The sequence below is a fragment of the Passer domesticus genome, chromosome 1 (genome assembly GCF_036417665.1).
Source record: "Passer domesticus isolate bPasDom1 chromosome 1, bPasDom1.hap1, whole genome shotgun sequence".
Taxonomy (NCBI): Eukaryota; Metazoa; Chordata; class Aves; order Passeriformes; family Passeridae; genus Passer; species Passer domesticus.
In genome coordinates this window covers 12,916,404-12,936,657 of record NC_087474.1, presented here as the reverse complement: position 1 = coordinate 12,936,657, position 20,254 = coordinate 12,916,404, and the positions used below count along the sequence as shown (strand labels likewise).

Sequence of the window (20,254 nt, the reverse complement as noted above, 5' to 3'; positions counted from 1 at the left end):
TTAAATGGATAATTTATCATCACATATGGAAACACTGACACTAATTTGAAGGAAAAAAAATTCATGTATTTTAGATAACCAAAATTTCCGTGCATGAAATCAGGCAGTGTAACAATAATGTGGCATAGTGTAATTCAATCAGAAGAAAACATTGTTACCTGGAGTGCTTATAAAACAGAATTACCTGGTGGTTACAGGTGATATCTGCCTTTGTTACACAAACTGCTATGGGAGAGGGCAGTGACCTTGTGTGACTTTTGACCATGAAGATCCCATCACTCCCCACAGGTGCAGACATGAGTGTGCCCTGTTTCATGTGAACCACCTTTTCTCCTGCATCTGCTTATTGGCTCCTTAATGGTTTGGATGCTGAGCCACTTGCAGCCAGAGCATTCAGGTTTTCCTGTGCATGGCTCCACAAGGGATACTTATTCCCATTCAAGTGGGAAAGAACTGATTGCTGAAGTGTTATGCAAATAATTATGTCCACATCTACCAGGAAATTTTTTAGAGTATTTTCTACAATTGCTAATACAATGTATTAATACACATACATAGTATTAAAAATCAGAGTCTAAACACATTAATCTTCCTGTTAATTATAAACAAAGTACCAAGTAACAGTTTGCAATAACATTTAACAAAAGAGAACACTAAAATTAAAGGTATAAGGTATCCGACGATACTGAAACACAAAATGTTCTGATTTTTTTCTCTTAATTATTCTTTTGTGCTTTACATTTAAGCCAGTGTGAAAATGCTAGCACTTTCACATGACAAGAGTATAGGTATTTCAATTGCTTAACATATTTTTGAATATTGTTTAAAATATGTTTGGGTTTGCCTTTTCAAGGACATACTACATTTAAACATTAAGTCTTTCAGCTTGAAGGAACCAAACGACTAGGGAAAAAAATGGAGGCATATTCTTGAAAAGATTAAGAGCTCTCAGCAGAATACTGCACTATCCCTTTTGAATTTTAATAGCTTTTAACTCTGAATATATTTTAATATAAGGACTTGTACTTAATGTGATGCTGTATTTTATGCTGGCCCCTCTGTGTGCTCATGTGTGTATATGCTTGATGCACCCTAAATCATTTGTTAGCGCACACCACATCAAGTATGTATATGGGAAATGCCAGTGCAGACTGTTGTGGGGGAGATTAAAATGGTTATGTAAACACACTGTGCAGCACAGATGAGAACCTAGAACTCACTCTGTGCTTCAGCCCTAATCAGCAACACCCCCACTAATGAAATCCAGTATCTGGAGAAGTGTTTGACCACAGTGCTTTGGTTTCATCATGTGGATAAGTGTATTAAGCTGTCTTCACTGAATTGTATTCCTTCATGACATGGCACAATAAAAACGCTATGTCTGAGATTTCAGATCAGCTAATTTTGAGGATTTATGGCAGTGTTAAGGATTTTGTGGTGGTTTGATAACAATAATAATAATAATGCTAATGTTTAACTTTCATATAACTCTTTTCATCGTCAAAGAGTTTTTGCAGAAACTGCTAATCAATGTTTCACTATTTAAACTGAACTTTTAAAAATACAAAAGCTATCCCAAGAAGTTTTTAAACCCTTCCTGCTGAAATGTTAACACTGAAAATGTCAACAACACATTGTCATACTTTTGAGACTCAAATTATAATGTTCAGTATAAACTATCCTCATGCATTTGTGTGCCATTCAATTCAAAAGCTAATGATAACTGCCTCAAATGACAATATTGTTAGCTTCAGAACTTCCTATAATTGTTAGAAGAGCTTTTCATTGCAAGCTAATCCAGTAATGACAGACATACCCATTGTACAGCAGTTCCTATGCACGTGAAATGGTGGTCGCAAAAAGAAGGCAAAAGCTTTTGCATGGCTCTCCCCAGGAAACAGCAGCTACCTTGTTCCCTTCTTAAAAACTGTGAGAGATATTCAGCTTTTAGATGAAGGCAACTACCATTTTAGACACCTAAATTTAGTATGTTATATGGTATCAAGGTATGTTTTGAACTCCCAGGAGAGCTGGTCAAGATTCAGTCACATAAGGCAGGTGCTGCATGGTCCAACACTCAGTTCAGCTGAACATCTGTAACAAGGACATTTTAAAGTGAAGCCAAACCCTTCTCCAAGCTCTCCCAACTGTGTTGAGTAGCCCCTCCTTGACCACAAAGAGCATTTAGCTGTGTAACTCATATATGGGTACTAATTTGGGATTCAATTCCACCGTGATCTAAACATTTACTGCAGTTCTTTGAACTATACTTTAACTTTTTTCAGCAACAGAAAAGTCAAATCCATGGAGCTGGATGAGCTGTTGCTGGTAAAAGTGAATAAGCAAAGCTGTCAAAAGAAATCAACCCTTATTTCAAATAAAGTTGGAAGTAAAATATAAATATATCCTATAAATATATCCCAAATCCCCTGGGACCTTCAGTCTCCTTTGTTTGGATTTTTTCATATTAGTGATTTAGTTCCCTGCAAAAAAATCACTACTTATCTTAATTGATGAACACAGCATGGGAAGGATATTCATGGCTAGTACATTACATTTGCCACTGCAATGGCAGCAAAGTCCTCCCCTAAGAGCAGAAAAAAAGTTGGCTGCTGTTTCTGGTGTGCAATTGCTTGGTCAATTCAATTAATCCTCCTGCTGCTGCCAGGATTCAGCTATTGCCCAAGTGATAATCCACACCCTCGTCTTTTCCACCGAGACTCGCTCATTTACAAAATCAGTATTGAACGCTTGCAGTTCCACATATGTGAGATGGCTGACAATGTTTATTAAGGATAGAAACAGCATTGTGTAAGGACAGAAGCTTAATGACAAGCCATTCACGGCTGCCAGTTCTCAGCTCTTCTACCATCAGACTGGCATGCGCTGGGATGATGGATTGGAAACAGAGAAAAACAACAACACGTTTAGAAAGCCAGTCAGCTTGTTCAAGTTAGTCCAGCGGGATGAACACATTCAGTCCAATTTTTGCCAGATATCGTTTCTAATAAAGAGGTCAGAAAGTGCACTGGCCAGCAGCCAGATCTTGTCAAATCTGTCCCCTCCTTCTTTGCTAGTGAAAAATACCTTGCAGGCACAGCACACCAGGTCTCACTGTTCCTCCCCCAACCTTCTCAACTGCCTTCAGGGCTTTAATGGCCCTTTTTCTAATTTTTGGCAATCAAGTCAATATGGGAGTTTGTCCTCTCCTGTATTTTTCTTTGACCTTTGTCTGGACCCAAGCAGAATTTTTCTGACAACTACCCTTCTAATGAGGGTACCTTGATTATAGGCATTACTGTGATTTCACTCTGAACCGGCATATGACACTTAGCTTTTCTTGCCATGATTAGAGCTAGTCAGTTATCACAGTTATAACCACCCCTCAGCAGAGCCATCTGCTCTCCTGGGAAAATCATTCTGAAAGATCACTGTGCACTATGGATAATCCTGGCCACCAACAGCCATAGCTTGTAAATAGGAAAGACACCTCCTCTTCCTCATATCCCCCCATTTCATTCAAAACTTAAACGCCTTTTTTTAAAAAGTGAGAAAATACTGCTATGTAAATATAATTTTTAAATTGAAAGGCTAGAGACTCAAATTTTTGAAGTCATTAAAAAAAAAATTAAGAGTTCTGCCTTATCTGCTATAGATACACATGTGTGGCAAGTTGACTGAAATATGACCATCCTCTGACCTCAGACACATGAGGAAACACATGCAAAATGTAGTCAGTTTGCACAAGCATACAGGGACAAAATCAGAAAGGCCAAGGCATAATGTGAAATAAAAGTAACAGGGAGCTTTAAAGATGACAATAAATCATTGAGTAATTGCATTAGCAGTAAAAGGAAGAGCAAAGAAAAGGTTGCTCCCCTGCGTGGCAGGGAGGGAAGGATATTGACAGATGATGCTGAGGAGACCTGAGGCTTAATGGTTTTTCCCTTTGCATCTGTCTTCACTGAAATGGTTGACTGCAAGCAGATGACCAGCATAATTGACTACCACCAATAACAAAACTATCTTCAATATACCAGCAAAATAAGTAGCTAGAAACTGGTTAAGATAGTTGAAGTAATCTGACACACACAACTGTCTGAGGCAGCCTCAGACTTTTTCAGCAACTAGAAGAACTTGTTGAGGACAGCTAAAATACTAAAAAACTAGGAAAAGTCAAACATACCTCAGAGAAGCAAGAGAATTAAAGACTCATGAGTTTAACTTCAATCCCTTCTTAAGTAAACTACTGGTAAGCACAGAGGAGATAATGGGACAAGCAGTAGCCACCATAGAGTTATCAAGAACAGATGTGGCTAAAGTCAGTCAGATTCCCGTCTAAAACATGGGAAATGGCCTTGTGAACAGAGCAGAAACAGTCCCAGGCTAAGAAAAACAACTATGGGATAAATGCAATAGGTTGAACAAGGCTGCTTCTACAGAGTATCTAGAGAATAGATTCACAGTCACCAGAATGGACAGATTGACATATTTTCTAGTGGATCACTCTGAATTTACTCAGGGTTTTTCATTATTAATTGGGACACTACTGAATCTGCAGAAAACCCAGATGAAGGAACTTTGGAGGAAAGGATTAAGATTTCAAATATTCTTGAAATACAGAGTAGACTACAAAAAAAGAATTAAATAACAGCAACTAGAAGGTAATTTACATAGTTCAAATAAATAAACAATCAAAAGTAGAGAAAAAAAATCTGAGAGTTGTTTTTTCAAGAATGGATCTGGAAGTTCTACTGAGTAACATATATGAGTCAGCAACAACAAGCTGTTTGGGAAAGAAAAAGACAGAGTGGGGACATAACAGCAGTCTGCAAACACCAGAGGAAAAGAATAATGTGTTAGGTATTTAACTGAAGCAAGAATGATTAAGATACTGTGAGCAGGACAACTTCCTAAACAAAAGACAGTGGAAAAGACTGCCATAGGAAGCTGTAGAGTTTATTGTAAACTAAGGAAAAGAAAAAAAACCCCAAAAAACAAAAACCCAGGGTGAAACAAACATCTTGCAGGAATGGCATACCCTGCAGATACTACCTTGAAAAAGTGACATGGTCTCTCTTAATAATCTGTAATTCTGCACCTACACAGAAATTATACATACATATATTTCCTACGTACTGGTTTTATAACAGCTGAGAAATTTAACAAGGACTACATTTTTTTCATGTAAAAGGCTGCCCATCATCTCTAAATTAAAGAAATGTATCTACATAATCAGACAGTCTTAATTTTCTTTCTCCTTCAACAATCACAGCCTATCTGCCAATTAGAATATGTGATAGTACTTACTGTCTCTCTGAAGATCCCCCCTCCTCAAATCAGAAGAGATGCATGAGAATTTCAAAAACGTTTAATGAGCTACAACCCAGGAGGGCTGCAGTTAAAAAAGAAAAAAAGGTGAAGGATAAAGGTGATAAGGTGATTACTTTAAGTGCCCTAATATATTAAGGAGAGAACATTATGCTCATTTTTATAAGGAGTTATATTAAAGAAGGCTATTAAAGAAGGCAGCAAAATACAAATGAAGACGTAAAGAAATGAAAAAATGCAGGAGAGAAAGTAAATATTATGCATATGAGCAGGTGAAGTGCAAACACCAATTTGAAATCAAGTGACATTGATGAAACTAAAGGAGACATTAAAATTATTTCCTCTAACCTTGTGGAATCTCATATATTTCACCCCCATCCTTCCTTATCACCTGACCTTCTTGATTCACCCTTTGTTTTTACAAAGTGAAGACACGTCCATGTCAGCAAGTTTGCCAGTATTTCAAACCTGCTTTCTTGGATGTTTCAGTAAGCAAATGAAAATCCTTGCTTATTTTGGGTTAAAAAATTTGCAAATTATCTTACTTACGCTTCAATGGAGCTTTCAGCCTATTTTGCAGTTAACACTCTGCCACATTTCAGGGTGGAGGGTTTGCCTGCTGTGCTTTTTTGAAAGAATATGTTTCAACCAAAGGAGAATGTTGCAAGTACACAGGAATCCTCCTGTCTCCAGAACAAACACTACCTCGACTGAAATTTTCTGTCCTTATTTTCATGTCTGATCCAAGGATCAGTGACACCAGCAGTGGAGGATCACCCAAATGAGCAAACGAGACTGTTACCCTGCTGGGACCCATGTTTCATCCAAGAACATCATTGCTGTCTGAAAGTAAAATGGAAATTAGTTTTTCTTTTCCATAACAAAACTGCAATCAGAAAGGTTGATATTTACACCTATGACAACAGGTCCCCCATCATTAGATTATCTTAGCTCTAATCTCTTATTTAGCTCTTCTGCTGCATGGAAGTAGAAAAGAAAAGATCATGATATTCAACTATTGCTGAAACACAGCACTGCTAAAACACAAGCTCCTCCTTTCCTCCCTCCTTGCTTTAAGGGCTCTGGTTTTCTCCTCCATGCAGACTTGCTTGGACCACTTCTTCCCGTACTTTTTTTTCCCCTCAACTGGAGAACAATTTCAGAAAGCAGCACTGGTGGGTAACATCTGAATTCTGTAGCTAGATGTGTAAGGAGCAGCTGTTCCCATGCGTGCAAGAAGCAAATGACATAGGCAAACCACATCTCAAGTGGTACCATACACCTTACCATGAATCAAATCAGTCATTCCCAGGTACTGCAGGCAGCAACTGGAGGTCGAGCTACAATACTCTTACCAGTTGGTTGAGCTGAGCCTATCCACCAGCCATGCTCCTCTAGCTGAAGTCTAGCAACAAAAGTGGGCACAAAATTCTGCTGCCAGCTCTATCTCAGGTCCATTGTTCTGTGTTTCTAGAGTACTACGTATAAAATAGCCTAATCTGGAAGATGGAAAATGAAACAGTATGAAGTGATAAAAAAAGCAGTGAAAAACCTCACAACAAAGCAAGGATTATGTGAATCTCGTACACTGAAGATGAAAGAAAAGAAAAAGAGAAAAAAACCCCAAACCAATAAAGAATATAGCTTATAAGTTAATATCTTAGCTCAGGACCCTCAAATTCACACCTACAACACCTCTGAGGATTCACTTCTAAAACCTCACGGGGTCACAATACTGAGAGCACAAATCTCTAGCATGGCCAGAAACAGAGCCAGCTGTCTCATAACTCCTAAAAGGTTTCTTCTAGAAACTGGTCACAAAATAAAGGTTGCAGCTGTGGTGTGGAGGGAGGATGGATCTGCCTGTTACAAATGCATCATTAGGTGTCTTTCTGGCTAGTCAAATACTTGCTGCTACATTTAAGAATTAGAAAAAGGAGTAGGATTAGTGCCTTGTTTTACTGTCAAACAGAGTCCTGTAGTGCACTGTGGAAAACCTGACAGGTTTTCAGTTCTGTTCAATTCAGCAAGAATAAGTTCAGTAAGTTAGTAACTGATACAGCTATTTTAATTCTAAAATAAGTCTTTGCCACAGTAACTGCCACTAAAGGAGAATTCATATGACATCAGAGGACATGCTGCTGCCTTAGCCTGAAGTTCCTGGCATTCTAAAGTGAAACATTTTAGTGTTCTTACTTTGAACTGATATGTCTAAGAGAGTAGTGAATTTATATGATCTACAAGACACCTTAAACTAATTTATAAGACAGAATACTATAAAGCTCACCTAAATTATGTTTTTTCAATATATTGCAAGGGACTTGGCTAGACCTTGCCCAGTGCAATGTGCTGAATCACTGCAGAAAAATAATAGAGAAAATATGTTTTTAGCATGATGTCTTAAAGTCTCTATAATTACAATATGTAGCTAGAGAATATGTAGTGTTTTGTTTGAAAAACTATTCCAGTAACTATTATTCTAGAAAGGCTTCAATTTACATAGCTCCTAAAGTCAGTATTTTTATGAAGTGGAATTGGCCTGAAATACTTTTCCAAAGCTCAATATTCACATGCTTCACTTCTATGTTCTCTTCCAAAAATTATTGCCATTGATTTTTTTTTTTCATATCCTGCACCCTTATCCACTATGTAAAAAACCAATGCCAAAAACAATGCTACAAATCTCCACAAAATTGAGACAAGCAGACCCCATCACAAAATAAGTGAGAATGAGAAACATATTGCTCTGATTTTCTGATCACTGAGGAATCTTTCCTCTCCTCCATTACAGGAAGGGAAGAAGATGAAAGTTTTAACAGAAAACTTCACTAATTACTTATATTCTGAATGTTTGCAGTAATAATGGTTTTAGATGTAACAGTTTTTCTGAAAACTGTTAAGTGGCATCAAAATACAGCAGCAGTAAAAGTAAAGCTGAATCTTTATTTCAAAAACACAGATAACTCTTAGACATTGTAAGAAACAAAAATCCTTTCCTTATCATAGCATGTTGTCTTTTTTCCCTTAAAGCAAGATGAAACTGCTCAATGAAAATATTTTGCTTAAGGGGGAAAAAAGTTGGGGTTTTCCAATAAAAATATTATGGTCTCTCTGGGAAATCTGGAAAGACACCAAGACTGTCCTGCTGTTCAGCCCCCTACTCCATCTGATACTTTAACAGTTCCAGATGGCCTTTACTACAGGATGACCTTCCCTCTATTCTTTTATTATGACCTTTGGGTCACAAATTATCTATAGGATGCTGCTGTCATTCTGTAAGACACTGCTGTACTCTTTCATCTAAAGAATAAAGATGCTTAACATTAAAACCCATCTTTGTTAGTCTGACCTTCCAATGATGATCAAACCAGACAGTTATTCCAATCAATGTCATTGCTGCAGAAAATATGTTTCATTTTTTGCAACACTGACATTAAGAAACTAAGGCACGGTTTTAAATCAAATCACTTTTGTAATTCTACTTGGCTAGAGAGCATAGCCTGTTATACTCATCTAAAATATCAAAAATATTGCTGCAACAGTTTTGATGAGTTACATTGATTAGAAGGATGTGGTGGGTTTGTTTTTTGTAAATTACTGATGTGGTTTTCATCCCAATGTCATTGATAGGAGGTAATAAAACTCAATGTAGGTTTTATTAATTATTTGTCTTTATCACCACTAACAGAACACATTGAACTTACATAGGAAAGAATAATAAATAGTCCCAATGTACTAAATAAAGTAATAAGGTTAATTTCTTTCCTGCTGTCAGTAAATTCATGTTAGCAGTCTCTCGTCAGCTTGACATCAATTAATGATTTTAATTCCAGACTCTTGTCACAGTACTCACCACCCTTTCGTCTAATTAAAATGGATGATGCATGATGAAGGGAAAACACAAGACTTCTGTTCTTGTAACATTTCTATTCATTAGTATACTTTTACAACAAAGGGCTTGTGGCTTTAATGGTACTAGAGAAGGATGAAGAGAAGTTTATTACATGTTGGAGATAAAGACCCATATACCCTTAGGAAAATACAATACAGGAAGCATTTTATGGAATAACCAAATCCTTTGGGGTGGGGGGGGGAAGAAAATCAGTCCTATTTTAACTATTAATGAACAGGCAGAATGTTTCCCTCTAAATTAGGACAAATAACGCGTGAACGACACCCACTCTACGCGCAGCTTGTTTACATCTGCACCCAAAAAAAAAAAAAAAAAAAGAAAAAAAAAAAAAAAAAAGAAGAAAAAAAAAAGTGCTGTCAGCCTGAGCTCCGAAAGTTACAGCAAATCTGCCAGGGCAGGACAGACGCCTGACCCGCCTCCCCGCGCAGCGCCTCAGCGCCGTCAGCATCGGCCCCTCCGCGGCCGCCCACAGCCGTCCCCGCCGCCTAGAGCCATCCCCGGCTGTCCAAAGGCATCCCCCGCCGCCCAGAGCCATCCCCGGCGCTCAGCACGGCTGTCCCCAGCTGACACCGGCGCCGGGCGATGCCGGGCACGGAGCGGTCCCGCCGGGCCGGGCCGGGCCGGGCCGGGCCGGGCCTGCAGCGCCGAGCCCGCAGCTCCCCCTGCCGCTGCCCGGGCACCTCCCGCGCCGGGAACTGGCGGCACTTGGGGCACAGCGACGGCAGAGTCGTGTAAATGTAGCTCCCTTTGTAACCCAGAGGAACAAAAGGTCGCGTTTTCCGAATGAGAAAGGGGGGGAAAGCAGCACGGCAGGAGGTTTCTGGTCCAGACGGGAGCTATTCTCATGCGCGTACCCATCGCTTGCCGCGTTAACTCCTCAGCAAGCACGGCACAGCGATCGCACAGCTGCTGCCACAGAGCAGAGCGAGCCCCCGGCTCCACAGGGCCCCATCTGACCGCTCTATCGCCCTCCCAGCACCTCCGAGGCCTCTGTCACAGCACTTCCACCAGCACGACGCTTTAATTCTCTCCCAAAAGGTTTCTCCTTATCTCCTCAAGACTGATCCTCCCAACACAGGTGTTTAAGCACTTGATTTTGCATCCGTTTCAGTGGAAGTTGAGGAAGAATACAATACTAAGATTAAAACACTTTTATGGTAACACAGAGATTTATAGAACATTAGTAAAGCTCTTAAATCAGTGTATTAACCAAACAGAGAGAATATCCTCTAGACTTTGCTTCCAAGAGGAGAAGTGCCTCTAGAGGCGGATTACAGCATAAGCACTGTTTGCCCACAGATGGATCACCAACCCTGAATCATGAGATTACATGAGAATTGCAACTTTCATCTTTTAAGCATTATCCAGCAGTGAAGCATGCTGGATTCAGATGAATTTCTTAAAAACTTCACAAAGAGGTATGTTTCGTTCATTCCTCTGTTATCTGCTACTCGAGTACAAAGAGTAAAGTTGCTCAGGTCAGGGAGAAGTTTCTTTGCTAAAGGAAGTCCAAGGCTGAAGATCACTGGCATGTATGGCCTGGCCATGTGTGCCAAGAACTGCACATGCAGTTCTTGGCACACATGCTAAAGAAGGGAAGACCACAGGCAAAGGTTTTGGATTTGCTGACAATATATTTTGCAATGAACACAAAGCTGAAATGGAAAGAAAAAGAATGAGAAGAAAAAAAAAAAAGAAGAAAAAAAAAAGGAAGCCCAAAACAACAAAAAAATTAAATTGAAGGAAAAATGCAAGTGTATGGAAGAGGGAGAAACAAAGATATCAGAACCTGCTGTTTGGAGGGATGTCTGTCTCCAGCAAAGACCATCAATAACAGCCAGAAGACAAAAGCAATAGGTTTTGAGCAAATCTGTCTTCACATCTCCTAAGAAAGGGACTATGCTAGAGGGCCTTGAAGAATTCAGAAAACATTTCAGGGCAATTGGGTTGCAGGATCTCAATGGACACACTGGCTAAATATTGAGCAAACCTACTCTGGGAGGCCCTCAAAGACCAGATGTAGAGGGTTTCTAGATTGGAAAGATCTGTGGGATTCCAGAGGTTTAGATGCAGCAGCACAGCACAAGGTGACCACCCATATGAACTGATTCCTCTTGGTCACTGACAAAAGTTTCAAAATCTCCTTTTAAGTCTATCCAACATTGCAATGTCTGTGTAAAACATTTGGAAGAATCTCTAAAAGCTCATGATATTCCACACATCTCCAGTCTGCAAAATCCAAGAGGTCTTAGGAAGATGTGCAAACCACAGGTGCATCAGGAGACTCTGGAGTTGATAAAAGACCTCTATAACAAAAGCACAAAGACCCAGGGCTGTTTTCTCAGCCCATCCATGTGAATGTAGCATCTCAGTGGTACCCAGTTTGAGCAGTCCAGTGATAGACAGACAAGATGACCACACAGCAAAGAGGGGCTCCAAATTAGCATATATGTAAAACAGCTGTGATCTGGCACAGGACCAGAGCTAACTGAATTTGGTTCTTATTCAGCCTCCTCAAGACTGCAGTATAGACTCTTTCTTAGGAGACTCAAGGCCACAGTCAGAAAGCTTTTTATTGCCCAGTCTTACCTCAGGTTTTTGACTGGTGCCACTGCTGGGGAGAGCCCTTTCTAACAGCACAGCAGAGCCCAGCCAGATTTTAAGATCAGTGCTTGGCAGATACTCAAGGATAATGCAAGCAGACTTCTTTTTGTGCAGTAAACCAGTGTTAAAGCAGAGTGACAAGGGGCAATGTTCTATGGCCTTGCATGAACTGTTGTTCCAACATGTGGAGGATTTACAAATAGCAAGTATTTTACAGAATTTTTGGAACGACTAGTGGGTGGTCTCATCAAGTACACCCCTAATTGTTCCAGTATCCCTTGTCATTGAAAGCTGACTGTATTTTCAACTAGATAATTTCTTTTTTCATTCAAAATTACTTTAAGATTGTCAGTAAACATGCACCATGTACGTATGTATCCAACATATATAAAATGTAGCTTAAGAGATACATTCCTTAATCAAAGAATAACAGAATCAATAAATTATTATTAATAATATATTTATGAAAGGGCATTTTATTAATTTCATCATGGTAAACTGAAACACATTAATTTTCTTATTTGTCTCATAATCCACATGAATGCTAAGTTTTAAAGAAAATACTATTGTAAGCACAATACTATTAAAATTAATAATTCCATAAAATTGTGGGCATGATTGATTTTTTAATGGACTGTTCACTTGTTCTCTGACCCCTCTAAGGATTTTTGCTCCTAGCCTCTCATACATAGTAAATTCATTAAATCCAACCTATTTCCCCAAAGCATTGCATCATTTTAGAGGTACATAGTATCAAATACCAAGTAAAATAGAACAAGTGAATTGCACTGCTAAAAAAATTGAGAAGACAAAAACCCACAGAAAACAAAGTTAAAATAGCAGCCATTATGAGCCAACACTGACAGTAATATTTTACTCTGTCTCCTAGTAAACATTTTGAGGGATTGTTCAGTTAATTTGCAAGAGTACTCTTCATTAACAGCATGTATCTAACATCATTATTTTACAGGATCAAAAGGAAACTCTGCAATCTAACTGCAAAAACATTCAGTCTCTATGGACCAAATCAACATCTGATTTTTTTAGAAACATAAGGAAGCACCTCACACATTTGGTTGCTATTTTATTATCTTTTATTAGTTGTACATGCGACTGCCCCAAAGAAGTTGCATTCTCTTAGAGACATAACACAAAGGAAAGCAAATACACAGGGAAAGAGAATAATGGGAGGATAAGGACCCGTGTTACTGTAACATCAAGCTGTTATGAAGTTCTGGCACATGCATTTTCTGCAGTTTCAGTGAACATATAAAATTGGTTTTATGACACATGAGGAGTGAGATTCCAGGAAAGATTCAAATTGGTTAGCATAACTTGATGGACAGGGATTAGGATTTGCTCCATGCATTGGGGGCTATACAAATAATTTCATAATTCTACCTTGGTACCCAGCGTGACTATTGCAACCTCTCTTACATCATCACATGGACAGTCTATACTCTGACCATTCTTACTGAGAGAGACAGAGAGACACAGAGAGACAGAGAGAGAGAATGAAGAGAGAGAAAACGTTACTAACCCAGGCGTCAAGTCTTTCTTCTTTTTATAAATGTATACAGCTGATGTTCTGGGGACCTAATGTTCCTAAGAAACCCTAAGGGCCAGCTGGGGCTCAGCAGTGTGTGAAGCCAGGGCACAGTGTGGTGCTTGTCTGGCCAACCATCCCCTGCCCTGAGCTGGGCAGAGCAACCGAGGCAGCTTTCCATGGCTCTGCACCCCTGGCATGAGCTCTGTGGCTGCTCCATCCATGAGACGGGAAGTTGGCTGCACAAACACCCTCCTCACTTATTGCCTTCAATTCCAGCCTTCCTCTTTACCATTTAATCTGAAAGCACTTTACTTTTAAAAACAGCAACAAATTTAACGACCCTGCCTCAATTTGTTAAAAAAGAAAAAAATAAATACCAATCAGACTAGGAAAAAAACATCCAGACACTGTAATTCAGCCACCTTCTACAATCAGAATGGATGGACAAAGACAAGAATAAATTTTTACATCAATTTATGATAGTATATCTGCTAGAGAGTAAAAAATTTCCCATGATGTAAGCTAAATGGTCATAAATGATAAAGTTTCTGGAGTTTAACAAGTTAAGCCAATAAACACACACTCCCACCCTGTCTTTACTGTAAATCACTCAACCCTAAAAGAACTGAAAGAAACCATTTTAGGTTTAACTGAGGAGTCTACACAAGAGTTACAGGGGCTCTCTATTATACACTGGCTCTAATATTCTCTATTGAACTGTTAATGATGAAGCCACCATTCATGAACTTTTGCTCTTATTTGCAGAAGACCAAGGTGCATACAGATGATTGTTAAAGAGATCATTATGTTTAATTAGTGTCCTCTATAAGGACAAAAAAATTTCCCTCCAGAGTTTCTTAATCAATCTTAAATTTATGGTGAGCTATAGCATGATTTTTAGATAAATAATTCTAATGCATAGTTCACTTTCACTGCTAAATGTGTCTGAATATATTTACCATTCAGCAATCAAACTTTGTAAAGTCTGTCCCCTTACTGGATTGATGTCTACTCAAAGAGGTTCTCTCTCAACTCACATCTCCAAGCATAAGTTAAGTGATAACACACACTTTTCAAGATTTTGACTAAGTTGATCTGAGAGACACCAGAGTCAGGCCCCAAATATCTAGGACTACAAGAGATAGGATGAAAAGTAGACTGGAAATATTGAGAAGAGCATATGACATAAATATGATATAGGGTTTTTTTTATGTTAATGGAAGCTGACAAGGAAAAATAGAGGTGCTCACCACTCATTTTTATAATTAGCAGTTTAATATATATATCATTCCATAAACAGACTGCATGGCACATAAATAAACTGAACTCCAGTGACAAATATACTGGTAAGCATAATTTTATGTTTCTCCTAAATTTATCAATGAAAAATCTAGATATGCAAAACTCTGAAGAAAAATACAAAACATACTTCATTCTATATAAATATTTGTTTTCTGAAAATGTCAATAAAATCATTTATATAATATATAGAGAAAGCATTTCATTTTATTACTTCAGTCTCCTCAATAAGAAAGGGAGCTCTGTGTCTATAAAAGATGCTTAACACAGCCAAAGGAGCTGTTCATCCTGATGTCCAAAATAAATCCAGTTTTGTCTTGTTATTTAAAGTATATAAACATATCAACATGTGAAAAATTTCATCAGTGAAAATTGTACTTCAGTTATTTAATTTAAAAAACAAACTCTCTCTATCAAGGTTTAAGCAAATACTGAAGTCTACCTCTCCTGTTCTTGCTTCATTCGTATTCTCTCCTCTTCTGAAGTAAGAGCTTCCTGCACTTTTATTTTACCAGTTTTCTCACTCTTGTCATCTTTGCGATGTTTGCCAAACCTGTTAATAACACACAAAAAAAGAATCTAACTTGTGACATGAACAAAACTGTATTTTCCTTCTTCCATGACAAAGAGAGTTCTCCAAGGACTGCTGGGAAACCAGGAAGGAAAAGTGCAAAGACCTCAGAATCTCAATTTTTAGTATTTTCAGGCTGCTTTCAGGTTGTTGGGGTTTTTTTTACATACTTTTAAAAATTTTTATTTTCATTTCACTCCTCTTAAAAGTTTATAGAATTCCTCACTGAAGAACACAACAAACAAAAAAATAATAATTGGACCACATTTCTCCTTTATGCCAGGATTTTGGGGCTGCTATTCTTAAACAGACAGTCAAACCATGTTTTAGAACAGCATCTCTGCCCAAGGACACAGCTCAGGTTTGCATTAAGCAAAGGCTTCCCCACTTTGGAGAGGAGAGAGGGAGCTGCAGGTCTGACAGCTCCCAGGGCAGCACCAGCCCCCACACCTCACAAGGGCCATTTCACCCCACAGAGGACACCATTCAAAACTGTCAATTTATTCTTTTTCAGCACCAGGGGTTCTTATTTAAACTTTATTACTCATTACTGTTTCCCCAGGGGTGTTCCAGTGTGGGAGGGTGAATGGAGGGATGGAGCTGTCTGGGCTGCCCTAGACAGAGGCAGGTGCTGCCAACCCAGGGTTTGCCCTCTTCACATCTCCTCCTCCCCTTTAAAGGCTACATTTCAAATTTATTAAGTTTCTTCCATATTTGCACATTCCACTGTTTTCTTTAAACTTTCAGGGAGTGAAAAATTTGGCATTTGAGACACTCAGTTATTGTTATGACAAAATTATTCTTAATTCTCTGTTCTGGAAGGAGTGACTTTTGCATAGAGTGAATCAAGCAAACACTTTAATATAATTTTTAAATAAATCTAAACTTTAGATGAAAAGTTTCTATTCAAGGCAGAAGGGCTAACACATATCTGTTAAACAGTATATATACCAATTAAATGTGGCATCATTTATCACACCAAAAGCAGGAAGAATTTTACTTTTTTTTATACCAAACGCTGATCTGAGAGCTGACTGACACTGTGGCACTTCACGCTCAGGTTCACATCAAAAGTGAAATTAAAGCACTGAGACTTGCAATCAAACATGTCTAGCAATAGTGCCAACAGGACACCAAAAATGCTGATGGACAGTGAAATAAACCACAGAGCTCTTAAAGCTTCCTTCTGACCTGTTAAGGTAACATCTTTAAAATATTTAGAGTTCACCAGGCACTTGCAATATTTTGATATTTATAATATTTTGATATTTATAGTATTTTGATCCGCAAAGCCATTGTGTGGGTTGAAGATACACCACACAGCAACCCTGCAGAATGATTAATTTCTGACCATTCAATCAAGAGATATTATTTATTTATATTGTGTAATCATGTTTACGGCTCTTAGGACAGCTCTTTAAAACCAAAACACAAAAATACAGCATAGGAGCATGTACATAGGCTTTAAACTGTCTTCCCATTCTCCAGAGATTGCTCATTTCCAAAGTCATTCAGGCATCTGAAAACTAAAACTGTTTATTAAGAACCACCTGAAAGGGGATAGGCAGAGGACATGATGAGGTTAAGAAATGCAAAATAGAGTCTAAAGTTAAAGTCTCTGATTTTATAATGCTATATGTGAAACTTAAATTCAAAACACCAACATATATCTTTTAAAACATCCACCTATTTATTAGAGAGTAATCAAACCATTATACAAAGCATTTACATATATGACACAGATTCAAATCAAGTTCTGGATGTTGTACACCAGACAAAAGAGATTGTTTAATTTAAAATAGCCCTAAAACCTTAGCCCAGAGAGGAGTTTTGGCAGAAAAACAGTGGAACTGAGCCACTCTGCCCTGATACACAGAGAGTGCCTGAGGTGGCAGCATGGGTCTGACCAGCAGAACATGCAGAGCTGTGAGGAGACAAGCAACATATGTGTCACTCTAGCACAGCATCTCTGGGATGCTCACATTTGCTTCAGTCTCCTGTCCTTTCTCAACCCATTTAAAATGTCAGATAAAGCAAAGGAATCAAATTCTGGAGTACTCAGTTTATTTTTGAAAAAGAAATAGTTGTTTAAAAAAATACGGGGAGAAGAGTGGGGAAGAAAAAAATTGAATTAGTTATTGCCCATTAGGTTTTGGCAGCAAAACAGAATTTCTGCCACCATAAATCAATTCATTGCAAGTATGAACAGATATATAGTGAAATCAATACCTTATTAAAAAAATAAAGTACACAGGAAATTCCTAATAATCATTGTAAGCAATCTAGTAAATGTCTGGTCAGGCTGCATGATTGTGAGGAGAGCATTTCTGACGTTAGCATGTAATGCAAACCTAGCAGAATTCAATGGTTTGAATTTGCAGATCCAACCAGGCAGGTCCAGAGCACACAGAGCTCATGTGCATTCCCACAGAGGCAGAGGTGTGCACCACACATGGAGCACTTGGAGCAGCACCAGGGCTCAGTTTGCTTTGAGCCATGAGCAAGTTGTGGCAACAGCCCTTCTTCTCTTTCAGGGTTTTCTTCCAGTCATCCAGGAATTAATGTTCCTTCTGCCCCTGAGGACCATCCTGATAAAAGTCTCTGGAAGACAGCTCTGGCTCTTTCCCAGGCATTTCAGAGGGTGGCCACACTGTTCCCACTCTGACCGGAGACTTCCCATCTCTGGCAAGCTCAGTGGTCATCCCAGCAGTGGACAGCCTGGCAGAGTATGAACCATGGTGGTCTTGCACAGGTGCCTTCTCTGGACTTTGTCACCCGCAGAAGTGATCTATCTGCCACAATCACCACTGCCTGTAACAAGTTCAGCAACATTAACCACACTGTCCCTACACTGAAACCTGGAAAAACAAACACCATCCTCCCCCTCCCTGATTGTGGCTTCATGTTTCTAGTACAATGCACAGTTGTGTTGATTGTGGCTTAACAGTCACAAAGCTTTGAGAAGACATCATCTCAAGAAGATGCTGAGAGAGCCACCAAGCAATTGAGAAAGGTGCTGAAAAGAGCTGTGATGGAGATACATTTGTACACCCCCCCCCACCTCCTTTATTTCTGTAGGGGCAGTCAACACTCCCCACTACAAACATCATTCTAAGTCTTTGGTAGGATTACTCTTGCTAGCAGTAAATGTGTTTGTTATTTACTTCTATTAAAAGTGTTTGTTTCATGAAGTATGATTTACAGTCATAATGAAATCCACAGCCCAAATCAGCATCCTCTCCACCAAATTTATAGCAGACATTTAGAAATTATTTATTTAACAGCCATAATCAAGCGAAGTTTAACTACAGAAATGCAACATCCAGCAGTGCTAAGGCACACCATTAAAGCCAGCTGTTAAAACTCTCTCAGTTTTACTGTGGTGTGACTACACTGGTGTGAAGCCATTGAAAACCATCTGTCCTAATTTCTTCAGGTAAATGTTTCTTACTCATATAAATGATGTTTCCTACACATGAACATTAACCTGAACAGGACACTTAGAAATTAGACTATTCAGACCACTGAAATTCAAGCAGTCTATGCAATATCCCTACAAAACACCAAAAACACATCCCACAGTTACTGTGCAGTGTCTCCACAGCCAGAGGTAAAGCCCTTTCTGCTGCTGTGTGGTGGCCCTTGTTTAGTTGTGTGAGTTAGAAGTCTGTACATACCAGAATCACTCCTGTATGTACAACACCCCCAATTAAATGCATTGGTTCAATGCAAAGGTCTGGCTTACCTATGTCAAAGTTTCACCTCCTTACAAAGACAACTCCTCCAGACCGTGACTTGCCCCATGAGCATTATGTGTTTGACACCTTCCCTGCAAACGAGGCTTTGCATTATTGTGACTCTTCCCTCTTTACTGCTCAGGCACCCAAAAGGAAGGAGAGATGGAATTAGGATGTATGTCCTATACATAACCCATGGAAAATTTGGAACTTTACTGCTTCCAATACTATTTTTTCCATAATCCATATACTAATGGCCTGGCACACCCACATAATAAGCTCTCCCACTGAAGTGACTGCTCAGTCACTGGGAACAGCCTAAGACTGAAACTTGCAAAGTGCAATCAAAGATATCTCCCTTGTAAAGCAGAAATCATCATCCATTTGTGCTGTGTCAGACAGACTCCAGACTTTCACAAGGCCTTGAGGACACAGCCAAGTGCTGTGATCCCAGCCCTGGCTGCTCCCTCCGGAGACACAGGAGCAGTTCTCTGCTGTGTGCAGCTGGTTACAGAGTGCCTCAAGCACTTGGTGATTTTCAGGCTCTTGTCTGAACCTGAGATGGTCTAATTCTCACTGCTGGGGGCTGGCTGCTGGGATACTTGTTGCAGCTCTTACAAATGCAAATGAAATGACAACTTTCCTTCTGATACAGACATGAAAACTCCATCACTCAGCATGTGCACAGCAACGCTCCTTGCATTACTGAAAAGGAGGACAGTGCTTAAAAACAAAGGTAGAAACTACTGATTTTGGAATTAAAACCCAAAACCATACAGAAAAGAAGCATCTGTGGCACTGATGTTCAGACAGTCTTGAGAATCTAATCCCAAGCTCTTTTTTTTGCTGGGTTTGGTGCCAACTATTTGACTGGGAGCTATAAAAGCCCAGCCTAAATCACTGCACAAGAAAACCAATGCACAGACACAAGCCACTACATGATGTGCACCCAAATTACACACACGGCCTCACCAAGCCACCATACTCATGAGGAAAACAGGTCTGTTCCAAAGCTTGAGCTACACCAGCTGCTCTGAAGCACCTGCAGCTACAGAAGCACAACACGGACCTGTGGGCACCACGTACCTCAATCTCAATTCTTAGGAGCAGAGCACAGATTATTATAACTCAGAGTAGAAAATAAAAGAGAAAAAAATTAAGTGTGCATTTTCCTCTAAAACACAAGTAATAAAAAAAATTACCATTCTGTTGATAAATATCCTTTTGCAGATATAGTTAATACTTCATTG

General features: G+C 39.1%; 1 protein-coding gene across 15 annotated transcripts in view; it reads right to left on the bottom strand.

Annotated features, from left to right (window-relative positions):
- Positions 1-20,254, bottom strand: part of PARD3 (par-3 family cell polarity regulator) — a 441,795-nt gene that overhangs the window by 100,823 nt on the left and 320,718 nt on the right. For 10 of the 15 annotated variants that reach the window (XM_064395692.1, XM_064395762.1, XM_064395910.1 and 7 more), the window contains one exon: positions 15,139-15,249. The exons of 3 other annotated variants lie outside the window; for them this stretch is intronic. In XM_064395692.1, the coding sequence (XP_064251762.1) occupies positions 15,139-15,249 (111 nt within the window). Of the gene's footprint in view, positions 1-12,919; positions 13,323-15,138; positions 15,250-15,285; positions 18,079-20,254 lie in introns of those variants that run through there. 2 more of the 15 variants (XM_064396534.1, XM_064396609.1) reach the window with 2 other exon arrangements.